Here is a 20,621-nt window from a genome sequence, read left to right on the forward strand (position 1 = left end):
GTACGTTGCAAAGAACCTCGCTGCATTCGGGTTTGGGCCCCCGCCTACGGCCCCCACCAGAAGCTGAGGACCTGCTCTGCGCGGGGCCCGGGAATACAGAAAGGTAGAGAGTAGGGAAGCCCTGGGGGGCCCAGGGCGTGATCCTGGAGTCCCTGGATCGAGTCCCACGTCGGGCTCCCTGCTGGAGCCTGCTTCTCCCTCTGCCTGTGTCTCTCATGAATAAATAAAATCTTAAAAAAAAAAAAAAAAGCGTAAACACAGCTCCTCCCGTGCAGGCTCCCGTCCCCAGATCCTCATACAGTGTGCACGACAACCGAGCACACGAGGCGAGGGTGTCTAACCCCATAACGCCCGCGATAAATACCCAAAGGGCCTTCCTATCTCGACAAGTTTCCCGGGGGCGGGGGGAGCGCGGCGTCCCCAGGACCACTCGGTTCGGGCGGGACGGCCGGCAGCAAGCAGTAGTCTGTCCCCAGGACTGTCACGGCCAGGGGAATGGCCTCCGGGCCCAGGACAAACTACCAGCCCCCGCCCTCTTTTCCCTGCACTCTCCCCGCACAGGGCCTAACGCGCCGCGTCCCCCAGAGTTGCAAAGGCAGCTGCGGGCAGAGCGCGCCCAGCACCACCGAGCCAGAGGCACAGCCCCGCCCTCTCTGTGGCCACGCCCCCCGAGAGGCCACGCCCCGCTGGGCCACGCCCCCTTCCGGCGCGCCCCTCCGCGGCCGCGCCCGGCGACGTCATCGGCCCCGCGCCGCCGCCCCGCCCAGCTCCCGGCCTTCGGTCCCGCTGCGCCGCTCGGCTGACCGTCGCCCGCCGCCGCCAAAATGTGAGTGACGCGGCGAGACGCGGGGCGGCCTCGGACCCCAGGGGGCGGCGGCCCGCGGCTGGGACCCTTCCCCGGCTCGGCTCCCGCCGGCAGCCGCTCGGACGCGGGCCTGCGCAGCGGCTCCCGAGGCCCAGGGGTGGGCGGCGGCCCCGGGGGCGTGCGGGCTGCAGGCGGGCCGACCCAGCCCCGCCGCGCACCCCGCAGCCCGCAGCCCTGCGGCCGTGGGGCTGTCGCGGAAGCGGCGGCGGCGGGGAGCCCCAGGGCTTCCCGGAGCTAGGAGACGCCCCACCCCGACCCCGACCCCGACCCCACCCCTTCTCCCCTTTCCCTAACCCCGGCCCAGGGTCCCCGAGAGGAGCGGTGGCCACTGCCCTAGACCTGGGAGCGCCTGTCCGCCGCCTGGGGCTGGGCTGGGCTGGGCTCCGGAAGTTGCGAGGGAAAGAACCTCGGCCCTGTGCATACGGGCTCCAGTGCTCAGAGTGGACTCCGGAGCAGAGCCGTGGATCTTCCCTCTTTAAGCAGAGGCCGCCTCGAAGTAGCCCTTGAAACCCCAAGTTTTCCCGCAGTAACATTCAGAGGAAACTTTCAAGAGTCACGAGGACCCTCTAGCCCCCTCCACACTGTTCTTGCTCGTCTGCAGAGGAGGAAGGCGTGGGTACTTTCCCCGGGATCCCTCCGGGGACTAGGGTCGCCTCTCCGGAGTGTACCTGCGGCGGCTGCCGTGCCAGTAAATCACAATGGTTAATTAAGGTCTAGATCGGTGGAATTATATGAGACCTGGTCTAAGGTTCCACTGCAACCAGCACTGTTGACTTTCTAAATCCCACTTTTGCTTCCAGAAAATGGGGTTAATAGTAGTACACACACACACCCCCCCTCGAAGAGTTGGAAGGACTAAATGAGAAAAATGCTAAATGAGAAAATGTGCCATTGCATGGTTCTTTGCTATTACCTATCAGAGAATAAAAATAAAGTGTAAGGGCAGGCATGGGATCTGCTGCATCCCTGGTCTTTGACATGTAGTAGGTATAAAATAACTTGAATCAGTGGGTGCATCAGTAGCTGTTGTAATCAAGGCCCAGGCTAGGTGCTGTCTTGGGTACAGGGAAGAGACCTGTAAGACACAGGAGTCTGTGATCTATCAGGGAGGGCAAGACATTACAGATGACCCTTGAACAATATGGGTTTGAACTGTGCAGGTCCACTTACAGCTGGGTTTTTTTCCAATAAATACAATACAGTAATGTAAATGTATTTTCTCTGTCTTACTATTTCCTTTTTTTTTTTTTTTTAAAGATTTTATTTATTTATTCATGAGAGACACAGGCAGAGGGAGAAGCAGGCTCCATGCAGGGAGCCCGACGCGGGACTCGATCCCGGGTCTTCAGGATCAGCCCTGGGCTGAAGGCGGCGCTAAACTGCTGAGCCACCCTGCCTGCCCCGTGTCTTACGATTTTCTTAACATTTTCTCCTCTAGCTTACTTTACTGTAAGAACACAGTGTATAATACATATAATATACAAAATACTTCTTAATCGACTGTTTATGTTATTGGTAAGGCCTTTGGTCAGCAGTAGGCTATTAGTAGTTAAATTTTGGGAGGAGTCAAAAGTTATATGCAGATATTCAACCATGGGGAGGGGGAGGGGTCGGCGTCGGCGTCTGCACCCCAAACACCCCACCTTGTTCAAGGGTCAGCTGTGTGTGTATGTGTGTGTGAAAAATGAAAGCATGGCCAGTCAAGTAACGGAAGCGATAAGGACTTCAAAGCCACAGTGGTCAAGAAAGATCTCGCTGGAGAGAAATAGGCCTTCAGTTGAGGATTTGAAAAGAGAAGTACCTTTTAAGAGAGGAAGCACTGCTTCATCTCACCTTTCCCACTCACACCACCCCCTCCTCCTTGCCTCTTGATGTTCCTGACCCTGTTTATATAAATGAATATATTTCTCCAAACTGGAAAAGTGGCATTCTGTAATTGTTCATAACCATGAAAACAGTTCTCGCCACAATGAGAGTTCAGGAGAGTACTGAGTGCATTTAAGTAGATGTGTGCATTTAAATAAAAAACTGGAAGGTAGAGTTTCTCTATCTTAGGATCCCTGGTCTTAAGATCAGTTGCCTCAGTGATAGAAAGTGATATTAAACCTTCACTTGAGACCCTGCTCACTTTTAACATATGATGAATCCTGGAAATCACAGAGGAATTAGAAGAAATGTCATTAGAACCTTTGTTCCTTACTGTAGGAAGGGTTTCTTTTTCTGCTTAAGTTCTGAACCTTTAAACAGTGAAGTCTTGGGATAATGTCTTCATACTTATAAAAAATGTATCTGGAATCATAGTTTACTCATGCTTGTGCCTTTACCCGTTTCAGGTCTGCAGGTGCAACCCCAGGGTCAAGTGCTGCCTCTGGCAGCAACCGAAGACTTCAGCAGACACAAAATCAAGTAGATGAGGTATTGCTCTAAAATGTTGAAAATAGTGAATTTTAAACCAACATGGGAACACTCTGGAAATAAATCTTTTTAGAAAAAGTATCTTGAAAGCATGACTGAAAAGGAAATTTTGGCTGTTTCATAACAAATGAGCTAAGCTTCTGAGAAGTCAGTACCCAAATCACGTATCTAAACCACAAACACTCCTCCCGAGAATATTCTTCCAAGGATCACTTTATAAAATATATTTTGCCACAATTTAAAAAAATTGGAAAGAAAAAAAGAACTAGTTTATAAAATAGGGTAATAGAGTTTTAAGGATTAGATCTAAAGTTTGTTCAAGCCAAGACCAGTCCCTCCAACCAGATTTTTCATCAAAATGCTTCTTACAGTGTAGCCTGTTGTACGGGTTACCAGGCTTGAGCAAGCCTCTAGAACTCAGTTCCAACTTTCGCCCATTCATGTAGAGAAGGCAGATGCTGGCAAACTGGTCTAGCCCAACAAATCTATACTTGTGGAATTCTTGAAATAGAGGACCCTCACAGCATCTTTTGTTCAGCTCTGTATATGCAGACCCACAATGGAAGACTGTGAGAAATTCAGATTAGTGTTTCTATAGCCCGAAGAGCTACCAATGTCCAACAAAGACATGTTGATCTTTCTGGATTTAGCTGCTTTAAAAAGCAGAGTTAAGTTTAGGTTAGACTGCATTATTAAATCATTTGGTAATGTTTTGGTCTTATGGTTTTGTTTATGAACTGAATTCTGAAAATTTTTACATTTCCACGGTAAGAAACCCATTCTGATTCCATCGGGGATGAAACTTTTGTTTACTTACAAAATCAAATTGGGTCCTTTTTCTTAACCAAAGGAATTTTAAGGAGAGGTTTTGTTTTGTTTCAATTGAGGTAAAATTTACATAGCATACAATTAGCCATTTTAACTTGCACAGTTCAGTGATATTCAGTGTATTTATAATGTTGTGCAATCATTACCTCTGTCTAGTTTCACTGCTTTTGCATCACCCACGAAGAACACCCTGTACACATATAGTCGTCACTTCCCATTCCCCTTTTCTCCCATTCCTGGTAACCTGTAATCAGCTTTCTGTTTCTATGGATTTGCCTGTTCTGAATGTATCATATACAGGCGATCATACAGTATGTGGACTTTTGTGTTTGGCTTCTTTCACTTAGCATGTTTCCAGTGTTCATCGGTGTGGTAGCACCTGTCACTACCTCCTTCCTTTTTATGGCTGAATGGTGTTCCATGGTGTGTGTGTACATAATTTATTTTTCCATTCATGTGTTGCGGGGTTTTTGAGTTTCCACGTTTCAGCTATTATGAGTAATGCTGCTATAAATGTTCATAGACAAATTTCTGTGTGGATGTATGTTTTTATTTCTCTTGGGATATATATATCTATATATAGAAATATATAGATAGATATAGATATAAATATAGATATAGATATAGATATAGGAGTGCTGGATTATATGGTAATTCTGTGTTTTAACTTTTTGAGGAACTATCAGACTTTTCCACAGTGGCTGCTCCAGTCTACATTCCCTCCAGCAGAGTCCAGGGGCTCTTAGGTCTCCACATCCTCATCAACACTTGTTAGTTTCTGTTTCATCCGACTTTAGTTATCCTTGTTAGTAAATATGAAGTATTTCATTGTGGTTTTGGTTTATATTTCCTTAATGACCAGTGGTGTCAATATCTGTGCATATGTTCGTTGATCGTTTGTATACATTCTTTGTAAAAATGTCTGTTCAAGTCTATTGCCTGGCTTTTCATTGGGTAGTCTCTCACTTTGTTATTGGGATGTAAGAGTTCTTTATATATTCTGGATATTAAACCTTTTTTAGATAAATGGTTTGCAAATATTTTCTTCCATTCTGTAGATTGTCTTTTCATATCCTTGATAATGTCTTTTGATGCCCAAAAAATTTTAATTTTTATCTAGCTCAATTTATTTTTTTTTAAGATTTTATTTATTTGAGAGAGAGAGAGCTAGAGAAAGAGAGCAGGAGCAGGAACAGGGGTGAAGGGTAGAGAGAGGGGGACAAGCATAGTCCCTGCTGAGCAGGGGAGCTCAATCCCAGGACCCTGAGATCATGCATGACCTGAGCTGAAGGCTCAACTGAGCCACCCAGGTGCCCCTATTTTTTCTTTTATTGTTCTTGATTTGGTGTCAAATCCATGGCCAAATCTGAAGTTAGAAGGATTTGCTCTTATGTTTTCTGCTAAGAATTTTATAGTTTTTAGCTCTTTTACTTATTAGGTCATTGATCCATGTTGAGTTAATTTTTTTATGTAGGGTGTTGTATTAGGGTTCAGCTTCATTCTTTTATATACAGCTGTCCTGTTGTCCTAGCACCATTTGTTGAAGAGACCATCCTTCTCCTCTCAGAATGATCTTAACAGCCTTGTCAAAAATCAATTGGCCATAGATGTTTGGGTTGATTTCTGGATTCTCATTTCTATTCCATTGGTCTGTATGTCTGTCCTTATGCTAGAATCACACTACTATGGTTACTATAGCTTTGTTGTAAGGTTTTGAAATTGAAAAGTCTGAGTCCTCCAACATTTTCTTTTTCAGTATTATTTTGGCTATTCAGGCCTCTTGCAATTCCATAAAAATTTAAGGATCCTCTCTTCTGTTTCTAGGAGGGGATGTTAGAGGGGGGAGGACAGTGGAGTTTTAATAGAGATTGTGTTGAATCTGTATATCTGTACATTGGTTTGAGGCACTTTGCAATCTTAACAACAATCTGTGACCATGGAATGTCTTCCCATTTAGCTAGGTTTTAATCTCTTCAATTAAATTTATTCAATTAATTTATTTCTACAAGCAGTGTCTTGTAGTTTTTAGTGTGCAAATCTATTGCCTTCTTGGTTCAATTTATCCCTCAGGTATTCTTTTGGATGCTATTGTATATGGAATTATTCTTTTTTAATTTCCTTTTCATTTCTCATGTGTGGAATTGTTCTGACTTCTGGGTGTTGGTCTTGTGCCCTAAACCTTTACTGAATGTATTTATTGACTCTAGTAGTTTGTGGATTCTTGGGGATTTTCCATATATGGAATCATCTGAAAATTGAGATCATTTTACTTATTTCTTCCCAATTTGGATGTCTTTTATTATTTTTCTTGCCTAACTGCTCTGGCCAGAATTTCCAGAACAGTTTTGAACAGCACTAGTAAAAGTGGGCATCTTTGCTTGTTCTTGATCTTAGGGAGAAATGCTCCATCCTTCACTGTTGAGCATGGATGTTAGCTGTGGGTTTTTCCATAAATGCCCTTTATCATGTTAGAGAAGTCCCCTTCTCTTTCTGATTTGCTGACTGTTTTTATCATGAAAGAGTGAGCCACTCCCTGCCCCATCCTTTCTAAATGAAAGTTTGGCTCAAAGTAATAAAGTGTTGGCCTGAAAGAAAATGTGCCCATTTACTTCACTAAAGGTTTTGTTTGTTCTTCCCTTCCTTTATGAGTAACTTGATGTGATCGTGTTCATTCAGGTGGTGGACATCATGAGAGTCAATGTGGATAAGGTGTTGGAAAGAGATCAGAAGCTCTCAGAGTTAGATGATCGTGCAGACGCGCTACAGGCAGGAGCATCCCAATTTGAAACAAGTGCTGCCAAGTTGAAGAGAAAATATTGGTGGAAGAATTGCAAGGTAATTTTCTTTTAACTGGTTTTTACATCACCATAACTGTATTCTCAGAGGGTCAACCAAGGCTCCAAGTGTTGGACTTCCCTGAATCTTGGAAGTGAGTTTGACGTGCTGCACATGGAAATTTGGATTGACTCGGAGTCAAAAGCACTGACTGCATACCTTTTCCTATCTCCTTAGCTAGGAATGCTTCATCCGTTCCTGACCTCAAGAAGCATATAGAACAGCAATGCCCAAAATCAGTCACAGACATAAGCCCCTTCCAGCCCTCCACCCTGTCAAAGCCCTGAACGCATACTGGCTGGAGAGGGCTGGGCTTGGTGGTCAGTTGGCATGTGGTTCAGTGAATGGCTCCAGCGTCTCAAGATGGGGGTGCTTGAAAACCGCATGCTCCACAGAAGTGCGGGGATCAGCCAGGCAAGCAGCTGAGCCCAAAACAGATTTCATACATACACCACAGTCCAAATGTATCTTCCCTCTTCCTGGTATAGAAGTGATACTTTCTGATACACAGGACAAGCTTTGTAGCCCTTCCTATGTGAAGAACTTACACAAACAAAAATGCCTTTCTAGGGACCACCAAAAGCAGATAAATAGCTTCATGCCTTAGTTGAGAACAGTCAATTTAGGGTTTAAAACTTAAGAATTATTTCCAACTGTAGTGTACCTTAATTTCTCTGTCAGTGACTAGAATATTATACCCTTCAGTGAGCACGCTAATGTCTGTGTTTGAATTGTGAAATGGTCTATGTTTCGTCACAGATGTGGGTGATAGGGATTGTCGTCGTGGTCATCATCATCATCATCATCATCGGTGAGTTCTCCTGCCTAAACTCATTGTTCAAGTCGTCTGTGTGCTCACAGCTAATGGCACGTACAAAAACTCAGAATAAAAGTTCCTGCAGAACTATTAGTTTACTACACAGATTTTTATTTTTTTCAGTAAATTTTTTTTTTAAGATGTATTTTTTTATTTATTTATGATAGACATAGAGAGAGAGAGAGAGGCAGAGACACAGGCAGAGCGAGAAGCAGGCTCCATGCTGGGAGCCCAACGCGGGACTCGATCCTGGGACTCCAGGATCGTGCCCTGGGCCAAAGGCGGGCGCGAAACCGCTGAGCCACCCAGGGATCCCCTTTTTCAGTAAATGTTTTAAAGAGTTATTTCGTTAAAATCCGAGGGTTTTTTAAATACAAAGATTGATCCTTTGAAGTTAGGGAAAATGTATTCATTTCCACTGACCTCTCTCTGTTTTCATTCTGGGTACATTTTCATCTGATACTTCCTTTTACACGAAACAGTATAGTCTGTTGATTAACAGCATGACCACCTGTTACCCACCATAGTGCCACTACCATCCAGGCATGTGCTTGGGCAAGCAAGTTAACATCCCTGGTCCTCAGTTTCTTCACTTGTAAAGTGGGGATGATAATAGTATCTTTCCCATATGTTTGCTATGAGGACACCACTGGCCAGTGTATGAAAAGTGCATAGGATGGCAGCCAGCATATAGTATTAATAATAGCTGGATAAGTAAATAAATACATAACGCACACAGGTTACATGCACAGAAGTATTATTACTGGTATTATTCCTACTGCTACCATATACAATACTGCAACAGGACGTTGACATCTATAGCCTGGGACATGAGAACCAATTGCAAAAACAGTTCTTCCCGTCCCTTCTCTCAACAGTATCCTCAGGCACTCTACAGAATGTAGAGAGAAGCCACCAGTAGGAAGTTGGCCAAATGGAATTTCACATTTAGACTGCGACATTCAGTATTAATTCTGGGAGAGAGACTAAACTGTTGTTTTCTCTGCTTTTTTTGCGTCTCCCCTGCTTCTCAGTGTGGAATGTTTCCCCATGAACAACCAGTGTGGCCCCAGCCTGCTGTTCAAGAAATCTCTTCAAGACATTTGACTTAGAACCTGCTATATTCTCGAGCTCGCCTACTGTTCTATCTAAACTGATTATTTTCTGTTTGTTACTGTAAAGTTCAATTTCTAGGAAACGTGCCTTTGTTTTTGTAAGCACTCCAAACTTGAAGTGCAGCTGCCCAGCCCATACCCAGCCCAGTGCCTTCCGAGACTGCTGTGTGGCTGGTGATGAGGATCTCTTAAGTTCCCGAGTGTTGTTAACCTAGAAGTGATGTTGTCTCATTAATTGCCATTAATTCCAGTTAAGGGAATTTGTTCCAAGTTAGCTATCCCTGTCATAGGACATCTTCAGAACCACATTCTTAAACTTAGGTAATCAGATTTCCAGTTTGTGCCTTCCAGAAAGAACACTACTGCCTAACGCAAATCTGTAACAATAACAGATTGTGCCTTATTTTGCTATTTTTCTGATTCCATAGAAGAGAACTCTCTACTGTTTATAAGCACTACTGACTTCTGCGCTGTATTTAAAATAAGATGCAGATAAAGAGTTTTTGCTCTTACGTGAGATATGAAGATGTTTACTTTCTTGTTACTGTTTTGTATCACTTGCTAAAAAATATTATTTTAATCAGAAATAATAGGCTCTTTAAAACATTTTTATAGAACTATGGCTATGACCAAAGTTTCTATTTTGCCAAAAAGTTGAATGCCAGTACAGTGTCCTTAAGTCTGATCCCAACAGAGAAATTCAGAAATGTGACAAATGGAATTTAAAGTGCCCTTCACAATTAAAATGATAAGATTGTGAACTTCTGTATCCTTCCAGGCCTTCCTTGCCTGTGGAATACTGTAGGTGGTGCAGCTTGCCTGTGACTCAGCATCTCTCCCAGGGGTTAGAGAAGGTTTAGGCTAGACTCTGAGCATCTCCTACCTAGAGCCCAAGTACTACGCTATGGTTCACAGATTGTCAACTGTGGACTCCAGGAGGTCTATGAGAATTAATGTGAGCAACAGCTTCTGCAGCCTTCGAGTGAGACCATCCTGAACCCGTCATTAACTGGCCCAGTTCCCAGTGACGATAGCCTATTTTTATCCATATTTCTATTTTTGTTTTCTATTTTTATCTGTATTCCACTTTCTAAATCTGTTTTCTAAATTATGCTTTCAATTGGGCATCGGTCAGGGCTGGATGACTCTTTTCACAGAGGATAGCTAATCAGAAACTCTTCGATGTCATAGATTGCATAAGATGCTGCTTTGGAAATAGCTTTGTCATCTGAGAGACTTGTGTGAGACTTTCATCATCTGGGTGGGTGGCTTAAGGATGGGAATTCAGGTAGGCAGGCAGACAGGCAAGGAGATGCTGAGGGAGGAATACAGAGGTGTTACCACTGTGGCCCATTGTTACTGGAGGATTCTAAAATTCTTATTCACATGTTAGCATGTGACTTAGAAAGCAACAACAGTTGGGGGGTACCGGGACACGGGCTTTGTTTAGTATCTGTTCCCCTGGCATCACTGAAACACTGCAATGTTGAAGACATGCCCTGCAGGAGGCCCAGCTGTGAGAAGGAAGCAGCAGTCAATGTGGGGCAGGCCATGAGCTCACCCTCCACTCAGGAGCTCTGGCCAGGTCTGACTGAAATCTTGGTGCTCCCTCCTTGCCTCGTGCCTAGCCCCATGTAACCCGCTGGCTCCTGCATTAACCCAGGGGTACCTTGCTTGTATCTGTGCATTTAGCTGGGAACTTGCCCACTGTAATGAACTGAATAAACTGTTTATAAACATAATTCTGGTAGCTGTCTTGATTATAGGAGGATAGCTGCACATGGTCCAAGTCTTAAAAATGGCATTCCTGGGGATCCTTGGGTGGCTCAGCGGTTTAGTGCCTGCCTTTGGCCCAGAGCGTGATCCCGGAGTCCCAGGATCGAGTCCCACATTGGGCTCCCTGCATGGAGCCTGCTTCTCCCTCTACTTGTGTGTGTCTCTGCCTCTCTCTCTCTTTCTGTGTCTCTCATGAATAAATAAATAAAAATTTTAAAAATGGCATTCCTTGCTGCTGCCCTGACCTCTCACTTATAAACCCCAAACCCCACTTTCTCTTCCTTCTCACCAGTTCCCTCCCCAAGTACTCATTTCTTAGTCTCCTACATTTCTCCGTACCCTAGTGAACAGAAGCAGACCTTCCCCTCCTGGAAAGTATAGTAGATGAGTGGGGAGCTATCTTTCTCACAACAACCAAAATGTTCAGGCTTTTGAGTTTCTTGAATATATGTTCTTTAAAGAGTAACGTGCAGAGCTGTCCCTATATGTCATAGAAGAGACAGCTGCCTACGTGGCACCTGGGGAAGATAACGTGGATGGGTGAGAGACTTCTCCAAATACATGGCTCTCTTTTTGATTCTGCATTTCCTTACCCTTGAATATACTTCCACTCTTAATCTGCCACCCCTAGGGATCAATGTAATATGGGTGGAAATGCCCTTTGCTTATGGTTACAAAAAAAATGTCCGTTTCCTATATAAGTCCTACTGGGAGAAAGGTTGACTTCTTCCCGTTGCCTTGGCCTTGGATAGATGGTCACCGCTCTTCTTATCTGGAATGCTATTATGTCCAGGCAAAGTACTTACAGTAGAATTGTGCCGTTCAGTCCTCGTTTCAGGACTTTTTCTATAAAATTTTGGTGCCATTTTCAAGATTTTGAAGGAAAATCTACAATAAATGGGCTCTTTTCTGCCTCTCCCATAAATGTCAGGATTCCTTAGCCAGCGGAGTCCTCAGCCAATTTCTCTTTCCATTCTACTCACTTTTCCTGGTCAATCTTACCTATTCCCACATCTCTATTCATTAATGTACTGCTGATTCCTGGCCTAATGGACATAAGCCTCTCAAACTCAGCGTGGGCCAAAGAGAATTAAGCATTCTCCTGCTGCATACTCCTCTTCCTACAGTTAATAGTGTATGTTCCAGAGAATGGCACCACCAGCCATCCAGTGTCCATGCCAAACAAGTCCACTGGACTTGCTGGTATTTTTATTCACCATATATATCACTCAGAATGTATTGGAGGAGTGCTATAATAGTAAACGTACTCCAAATCTGAAAAGCTCCAAGTTTGTTCCTCACTCATGCTACATGTCCAATGCCAGGCAACAGGAAGTTTCTTTTTTTTATATATTTTTTTTATTTTAATTTTTTATTTATTTATGATAGTCACAGAGAGAGAAAGAGAGAGAGGCAGAGACATAGGCAGAGGGAGAAGCAGGCTCCATGCACCAGGAGCCTGATGTGGGATTCGATCCCGGGTCTCCAGGATCACGCCCTGGGCCAAAGGCAGGCGCCAAACTGCTGCGCCACCCAGGGATCCCCAACAGGAAGTTTCTAATCGCACTCCCTCAGGGAGGGACTTACTGTAAACATTTGTTTCAGGTTATCACTGTGGCAGGAAGGGAACATCAGGAATTGTGCGCTGGCTCTTGAAGCTGCCAGCTGCAAGTCTGCTCATATTTTACTGGCCATGGCAAGTCACATGACCATGCCTAACCTCAGAGGTGGCCAGGAACACATGTCACCGGAAAGAGAAATGCAGGGTTTGTGAACATTTGCCTTCCTGCTGACAATTTCAGTGAAGGAATGGGGCAAATTCGCCTTGGTTCATAAGTATTTTCTAATGAATTGTGCATCTTACATGGCAATTCTATATTTGCATCACTAATAAGATGTTTTTGAAAGTATGGTAATTTTTTAAAAACTGGTTTTGAGTGAGGATTATTTGTTTAAGATTGACTAGGCTGCTTAGTACATTTAAAAATAGCATCCTTGGGGGTGCCTGGCTGGCTCAGTCAGTGGAGCATGCAACTCTTGATCTCAGGGTTGTGAGTTTGAGACCTATGTTGTGTATATAGATTACTTAAAAATAAAATCTTAAAAAAATAACATCCTTATTTACAACTGAGTTGCTTTTCACACTAGCAGAAAATTCAATCTGTAAAACTACAATTTACCACATAAACCAGTTATTGTATACTTATTAGAAAATAATGTTTTCTCATCCTTTAAACAGCAAGCTAAGTGCATTTCAAATTCTACTTGTCTGTATACCCTCAAGACCTTAGACAATCCCATTAATACAAGTGCCTGCCTTAGGCAAAGCTCTGGATCTGGAGCCTAACGGAAGCCTTCCCTCCAGCAATTCCCCCCGTTGTCTGCAGAAATTCTTCCTGCTTGTCCCCTCTCCCTCTCTGTTGGGTCATCCCATCAGACCCTAATCGTGGTCCCACCTCCTTCCCTTGTGCAAACACTTGTCTCCGGCTCCACACAGCAAAATCCCTCTCCACGGCCTCACATTGTGCTTTTCCTTCCACCAACACTACTGAGACATCTTTAACCAAGGTCATCATCTTGGTGAAGCATAACAGAAAATTCTCTGTCTTACTCGTATCACCAGCATTTGATACAGTCAATAGCTCTCTCCTTGTAATAGTTTATCTAGATTCCATGATCCAACATTCTGCTTTTCTTTCAACCCCATCTATGGCTCCTTATTCTTTGCTTGGCTCTCTGCTCTTCCTCTGAATCTCCCTGCCCCCCACCCCCACCCCATGTCTCAGTCTTGGCCTTTGGCCCTTTTCTGTCTGCATTCTCTTTTTTTATTTTTTTTAAAGATTTTATTTACTTATTCATGGGAGACACAGAGAGAGAGAGAGGAAGAGACATAGGCAGAGGGAGAAGCAGGCTCCATGCAGAGAACCTGATGTGGGACTCGATCCCAGGTCTTCAGGATCACGCCCTGGGCCGAAGGTGGGTGCTAAACTGCTGAGCCACCCAGGGATCCCTCTGTCTGCATTCCCATGTTGACACCATCTCACCCATGTCTATCAATGCCATAGGGACTCTGGCCTCCCCCACATGTCAGGTCTATCTCCATCCCTGGCCTCTCCCCTACATCCCAGACTGGGAGAGCCAATCACCCACTGGACAACCCCACTGGCACATGTAATGCATGTCTCAAACAGTGTGTGGGAAACAAGTCTCCATTCTCCTCTCATCAAAACTTACCATCCCCAGACTTGTCCATCTAAGTTGATGACTCGATGACCCATGACACTCAGCACCGCTTAAACCAAAGATCCAGGAGTCATGCCTGATAACTCTCATTTTACAACATACATTCAACTCATCAGCAAGGGTCTGTGCTCCAGAAGCATCCCACCTCCAGCCTCCTCTCACCATCCTTTCTGGCACCAGCCTAGTCCAAAGGATCCTCAGCCCTCTTCGTGTAACTAACAGCTTCCTGTGTAGAAGTCTGGCTGATACAGATCACTCTTACTTTAAATCCTCTTTCCACTACCATTAGAAAAAAAAAATCAAAATTGCATTCCCTAATTATAATCCAGCACTTCCTAACTTCCTGACCTCCCCTCACACCATTCCTCCTCGCTCTGGGAACTCTCCAACCAAAGTAGACCGCCATTCTCTTCCTTAACAACACACCTGCTTTATCAGCGGCACTGCAGGTGTCCTGCCCCCATCTCCCTCCCCCCACACACTCAGGTTTCAATTCGTCTTCTCAGAGGGGCTTCCGCCATCACCAGGTTGATGTATCTGCCACCTGCTTCACCCTCCATCCCTGTCCAGCCACACTTAATACTGTTTCACGTTCCACGCAGCACTTTCCACTTCTGACCTCTGTGCACTCGCTTGTGTTTTACATATTCATAAAAGGTTGACTCCTTGAATGGCAGGGACTTTTGCCACCACTCCGTCTCAGGGACCACAATCCCCTCGGCCTAGATCATCCACTCAATGACTATCTGTTGAATGAACGCAGTTTGACAAAACAAAGCTTGAGAGGCAGCTCTGGTATCAGTGGTTGATCCAATACACGATATGAACAATTGCCGCACGTCACTCCCCCCTCCCTTCCCTTTCTATACAATTCCTTTCATTCATCCGATAAACACTGAAGATTTTTCATGTTCCAGGCACTGGAAAGGGGCGGAGTTCTGCACTTCGGATGAGCCCACATACAATCTAGAAAACCTTCAGACTGCTATTTTTAAAAAGACTTCGCTACACCTTCCTTCTCTGAAACCGTGTCTTTTACATACACTTGTCTTCCCCCAGTTGCCAAATCAACCTGTAACTTCAGGAAAGCCCAGGAAAATGTGTATAGAGTCCGTCGTCAGTATTCCGTTTCCGGACTCGGCTTTGATCTCCGTGGGGCTGCTTACTGCCCGGGCCCTCGGAGCCTCAAGCATCTCGGAGCCTCAAGCACCAGCGGGCGCCCGAGCAGGAAGGATGAGCAAGACGCAAACAAGGGAACGAGAAGGCGCAGACAGGGAGCTCGGACGTGCTGCTTCCCTCTGCCCGGGAGCCGCCCGACCCGCGCCCCAGGTGCGCCCCCCATCCGCGAGCCGGCGGCCCCAGCCACCTGCGCTCCCAGCCGCCCGGCTCCCTCCGCCCCTCACCTGGAGGCGGGCCTACCCCGCCCGGGTCCCGCCCCCTCGTGATTGGCGGCTCGAACGCCCTATCCCCGCCCCGCAGCCGGCTTCCGCCCCTCCCTTTCCCGGCGCCGGGAGGGGGCGGAGCGCTCGGCTGGCCCGGCCCCAGCTCCAGGCCCCTCCGGGCCGCCCAGCCCTCCGCTACGCGCCAGCCGGCCGGGATTGGCCGAACGCCGCCCTGCCGGACCCCCGGCGTTATGTAACGTGCCCGGGGGCCATCTCCCCGCCCACCCGCCTCCGCTTATGTAACCCGGGCGCCCCGCCCCCCCCCGGCGCGGGCCCCGCCCCCTGGCCAATAGGGGCGCGCAGAGCCGGCCGCGGCAGCCAATCGCGTGGCTGAGGGCGGGGCCGCGTCACGTGGCGCGCGGGGGGCGCGGCGCCGGCTCCCCCCAGCACGCGGCGGGCCTCGGGACTGCTCCGGCTGGCCGGGCCGGGCCGGGCGGGGCGGGGCGCGCTGCGGCGGTGGCTCGGTGGCGGTGGAGGGTGAGTGCTCTACCGGGGCCGGGAGCGGTCTCCCCGAGCCCGCCCTCCGTACTGGGGCCGGCGGCCGGGTGGCGCCGGGCGGGAACCCGGGGCCCCGGAACTTGGCGCTGGAAGTTCCCCGTGCCCGGGTCCAGTGTTTGGGCGCGGGCACCCATGCGGAGCCCCGGGGGGCAGGCTGCTGGATGGGAGGGTCTGGCCGTGCGGCCGGCGGGTCGGGGCGGGGGCGCTGTCACAGCCCGGCTCCAGCCCCACAGGAGCCGTGTGACTGGACATCTGTCCCTCGGCCTCCTCCCCCGCCCCAGGCTGCCCCTGCGAGCGGAGCCACCCAAGACTGCATGGAGATCCTGCAGAGGACGCTAACTCCAGGTGACCAGGGATCAGTGTCTGCTGGCTCCTGATGACAGATCACCTTCCCTAAGGCAATGGCATGGACCAAAACGAGACATTTCTGTCGCTGATTGCAAAGTGAAAAAGAAGCGGGCAACAGACCGAGAGCAGCCGTGCAAAAAAGATGGACCCCCGCGAAGACCTGGGAGTGTCCAAATCTCTGGACTCCAGGGGGTCCGAGCCTCCGGAACCACAGGCCTGTTGCTCTGATGCCCTGGGGAAAGGACAGGAGGAGGTGTGGAGCGAGAAATCCCAACTGCAGAGCCCACAGGTGGAGAGCACCAACAGGTGACCCCCCTGATCTGTTTGTTCTTGGATGATCAGTACAGGGAAAGGAGGGCTTAAATCGTTTTATCCCTTCGTTGATAAGCCTAGGAGAAAGTTCAGGGGGATGCTCAGACAACTTGGGACGTAACGCCCTGGGAAACTGAAGGATTATCAAAAAAGAATACCAGAAGCACAGAAAGAGTGGTGAAGGATTTAGGTGAGCGGGGGGCTGAAGTGGGAATGAGAATGGATGGAAAATGTTTGATGTTGACCAGTTTCTTTGGCTGAGATCCCACCACCTGTCCAAAGGGGAAAATAAACCTGTGAACTAAATGAGTTGATCCATGGGAAGCATCTAGAAAGTTGCTTGGCACATCATACGCTGTTCATACAGTAGATGTTGGTTGCTCCTAAAATTGAAAGTGTGAATTGACAAGCTTTTTTTTTTTCTTTTTATCTTACAGTGAACAGCAAGATCGAAACAGAGTTTCTGAAGAACTTGTAATGGTTGTGCAAGAAATGAAAAAATACTTTCCATCAGGCAGACACAGTAAGCCAAGTACCCTAGATGCTCTCAACTATGCCCTTCACTGTGTACACAGTGTACAAGGTAAATGAGCTGGGGAGAAATTGCAGTCATGCAAGTACATTATTTTGCTCATAAACATTGGCCAAGCTGGAAAAGTTGTCAGTGTGCTTCTAGTCCCTGAAATGTTTTAAGCTTTTTATGGTATTTGATGTGAGATGAGCAAATCTACACAGAAACTATGTCTTAGTTTTACAAATTAGGAACATCAGGAGGACCTTATTTGTATAATATTTAGGAACTGCTGCTTAGTGACTGTGCCAGATTTTGATGATTTGTTGCAGGAGAGTAGGGTTTAGCACATTTTAAAGAGTCACTTTTACACGATCGTTATCTTCTAAGGATATTGGGGAAAAAATACATTTGGTTAAATACAGCTCACCTTGCCGTTATCCACATACAATTAGAGTGCATTCATGATATGTCAGGAATTTGCCAAATTAAAAATGAACAATTGCAAACTTCTTTTCCTTTTTATCTCTGAGTTTTCTTTTCCAGGGATTTAATAAAGTATACATTTTCTTTAAAACAAATCTCTCTGACTTCATGTATGACACACAGTTCTTGGATACGAAAGTAATGTTTCTGCCATAAACACGTCACCTGTGCGTGTTTGGAATTTTGGGTTACAGTACCTTATGTGGATCTTGCTCCTGGCAATGCAGAACATCAGGAAATGCTAAAATTCAAAAGCTTACATTTGTACAGCTATTCGTGTTATAGGTGAAAGAAGATGATCTGGTTTTGAGGCACACACGCCAAGGTGTCCTCATCCTAAAAAATAACCCAACTTTGATGATGGTAAAAATGATTTCCTAAAGATATTGCTGTCACTGGACTATCTGTTTATTTTCCTGTGTTTCTTAGCAAGCAGTGAGTTTTTCCAGATTCTCAGTCAGAGTGGAACACTTCAAACAGATGCGACCGTGTACAGTCTTGAGGAGCTGGCCACTCTTGCTTCAGGGTACACTTCCAAAAACACAGTAAGAATTCACAAATTTTGCAGTCTCAACCTGGGTGATATTTCTTAACAATCTTATCAAGACGTAGATTTTTAAGCCTAATAACCTCAGAGTTTTAGTAACCACAGGCAAAGAATAGAAGCACACTGCCCAAGAGGCATTGTATAGATAGTTTCTCCTGCCCTTGCCAGAGCACAGATCTCAACCCAAGAGGCAGCACGTGAGGGGTGGTCTACTGGGCTTCCCTTCCGTGCCGCCCCTGCCTTCTGAGCATCCTTGAGTTCTCTTGAATTAAGAGGAAAACATAAAATGCAGAGTAATTGCCCCCATTTTTATTCTAATCTCCGAATTGTTAATTTGTATTTATATCATTCTTAGTTCCAATACCTACTACTTCAAGTTGTAACAACTGGATTTTATAGAACAGGTGAGTTGAGATGCTGTCATTTTTCTGTAAAATTTTGGAAGAGACATTTAGTGTATCATTTTTTGAATCTCTTCATGTGGACAAAATAATTCAGCCTCATGCCTTACTAATGTGATGGAGAGGGATCCCTGGGTGGCGCAGCGGTTTGGCGCCTGCCTTTGGCCCGGGGCGCGATCCTGGAGACCCGGGATCGAATCCCACGTCGGGCTCCCGGTGCATGGAGCCTGCTTCTCCCTCTGCCTATGTCTCTGCTTCTCTCTCTCTCACTGTGTGCCTATCATAAATAAATAAAATTAAAAAAAAATCTAATGTGATGGAGATCCCTTAGTTTTATGTTTAGACCTCAACAAGATTGTAACTTCAAGATCTTGTAATATTGGAACAGGAGCTGTCCCTGGTATCATAGTAGATACTTGTTTTACTGACTTGTGTGTTTATGGGACTCTACTGAATATGGCGGAATATAAGAAGGAAAAGTTTAAGAAGATATTTTCCCTTTTTAAGATCTTCAGAATAAAGCTAGAGAGGAAGACATGCCAATGCTAGCAGCCACAAGCCATGGCCAACTGTAAATGTTATTGATGTCTGATGGGACAGACATGAGAAATGATTCTTATGTAGTGAGGTTGGTCAAAGACAGTGTCTTGAAGGAAGAGAATTTTGAGTGTGGTCTTGAAGCTTTGAATCAGGCATTGGTGAAGACAAGACATTCCCCTCAGTTTGCAAAAGAGAAGGAATCAAAAGTGGGTACGTCATATGCACATTTAGTTGATGCAGGAAGAGCTGGTATATTGTTTGGTATAGAAATCAGTCCTTCAGAAGATAGAACACAGGTTTTATGATGATTATTAAGGGATATGTTGGAGAATTATGCTGCCTTTGCAGGATATGTGTTTGTGTGTGTTGATCACATTAGGAGTCTAGAAGAAATTCCGTTTCAGGGAATATTGTTTGTAAGTATCTCAATCTTTTCATTATTTTAAATGTTTTTCATAGGATACCTTTGTGGCAGTTTTTTCATTTCTGTCTGGAAGGTTAGTGCACGTTTCTGAACAGGCTACTTCGATCCTGAATTGTAAGAAAGATTTCTTGGAGTCCTCTCACTTTATGGAACTGCTTGCTCCTCAAGATGTGAGAGTGTTCTGCGTACACACTGCCCACACTCAGCTTCCCCTCTGGAACAATTGGACCCAAAGAGGTAATGGGACCGAGGCTCAGATGTTTACCTTGCTTCTTAAAGATCAGCTTCATTATTTCAGAAATAGTACCAGAATTAACACATAATTTTGAACCTGTAAGCTATATGGTTTTTCTTATTTCCTTATTTAAAAGTCAGAATGTGGGATATCTGGCTGGCTCAGTCGGTGGAACGTGCAACTCTCGACCTTGGGGTCCTGAGTTTGAGACCCACGTTGAGTATAGAGATTGCTAAAAATAAATAAAGCTTAAAAAAATAAAGATAAGTAAATAAATAAGAAGATTGTGATAGAAATAGCATTTTAAGTGCTTCTAATAACAAAGTTCCAGCTAATATGCTTTCATGTAGTCAAGTTAATTTTAGAAGTTCTGTTATCATAAATATGGTTTTTTAAAAATATGATTTGGCAAGCTGCACACCATATAGCAAGTTAGTTGTTATAAAGACTCTGTTTTCTCTAAGTTAATAAAATTAAATGTTTTCTCTCTTACATTGACTTCATTATTTCTTTGCTTTTATTTGGAGATAAACTTCTCATGGTTATTTCCCCTTCTAGTTTCTCTTCTCCCTAAAAGTTCATGAATCTTGTTACTTTGTTTTTTTCTGAAATGCTTAATTTCATGAACTGAGGAATGCCTAGTCCTAGTTTCCTTTGTGACATTCAGTCCTGTATAATTTTTAAAAATTATTCATTATTTCTTTTAAAGTCATTCTATATTTCTTATTTCATATTCTTTGTGAAGTGTATCTTAAAGAATTGAGTGTAAAAAAAAAAAGAATTGAGTGTAAATGAACCTTTTTCTTCTAATTCCAAGCCCTTTTTTCTGATTTTTTTAAAATTTAAATTTGATTTATTATGGTAAAAAAAATCCCATTAGCAAAATGTACCATCCTAACCATTTTTAAGTGTACAGTTCAGTAGTGGTAGGTACATTGGCATGGATGTGAAACACACCTCCAGAACCTTCTCATCTTGCAAGT

General features: G+C 45.3%; 2 protein-coding genes and 1 pseudogene across 14 annotated transcripts in view; 2 read left to right on the forward strand and 1 right to left on the reverse strand.

The window, feature by feature from the left end:
* Nucleotides 1-678: 678 nt before the first annotated feature.
* VAMP3 (vesicle associated membrane protein 3) lies at nucleotides 679-10,617 on the forward strand. Of its 2 annotated transcripts, none has more exons than XM_072731187.1 (5): nucleotides 679-826; nucleotides 3,199-3,280; nucleotides 6,785-6,943; nucleotides 7,703-7,754; nucleotides 8,639-10,617. In XM_072731187.1, coding segments are annotated over exons 1-5 (339 nt in total). In that variant the 5' UTR covers nucleotides 679-824; the 3' UTR covers nucleotides 8,683-10,617. The 2 variants fall into 2 exon arrangements, with proteins under 2 accessions (XP_072587288.1, XP_072587289.1); XM_072731188.1 differs by having other exon boundaries at nucleotides 8,795-10,617.
* Nucleotides 2,453-3,002, reverse strand: LOC140594769 (putative protein SCAMPER; annotated as a pseudogene).
* A 4,336-nt stretch (nucleotides 10,618-14,953) lies between the features above and the next one.
* The window catches only part of PER3 (period circadian regulator 3), a 54,973-nt gene continuing 49,305 nt past the window's right edge, over nucleotides 14,954-20,621 (forward strand). For 4 of the 12 annotated variants that reach the window (XM_026005089.2, XM_026005091.2, XM_026005094.2 and 1 more), the window contains exons 1-5: nucleotides 15,706-15,813; nucleotides 16,116-16,488; nucleotides 16,932-17,077; nucleotides 17,921-18,036; nucleotides 19,439-19,640. In XM_026005089.2, the coding sequence (XP_025860874.1) occupies nucleotides 16,325-16,488; nucleotides 16,932-17,077; nucleotides 17,921-18,036; nucleotides 19,439-19,640 (628 nt within the window). In that variant the 5' untranslated portion in view covers nucleotides 15,706-15,813; nucleotides 16,116-16,324. Of the gene's footprint in view, nucleotides 15,224-15,705; nucleotides 15,814-16,115; nucleotides 16,489-16,931; nucleotides 17,078-17,920; nucleotides 18,037-18,393; nucleotides 18,443-19,438; nucleotides 19,641-20,621 lie in introns of those variants that run through there. The other 8 variants (XM_072731192.1, XM_072731193.1, XM_072731196.1 and 5 more) reach the window with 3 other exon arrangements.

Source organism: Vulpes vulpes, chromosome 12 (genome assembly GCF_048418805.1).
Source record: "Vulpes vulpes isolate BD-2025 chromosome 12, VulVul3, whole genome shotgun sequence".
Taxonomy (NCBI): domain Eukaryota; kingdom Metazoa; phylum Chordata; class Mammalia; order Carnivora; family Canidae; genus Vulpes; species Vulpes vulpes.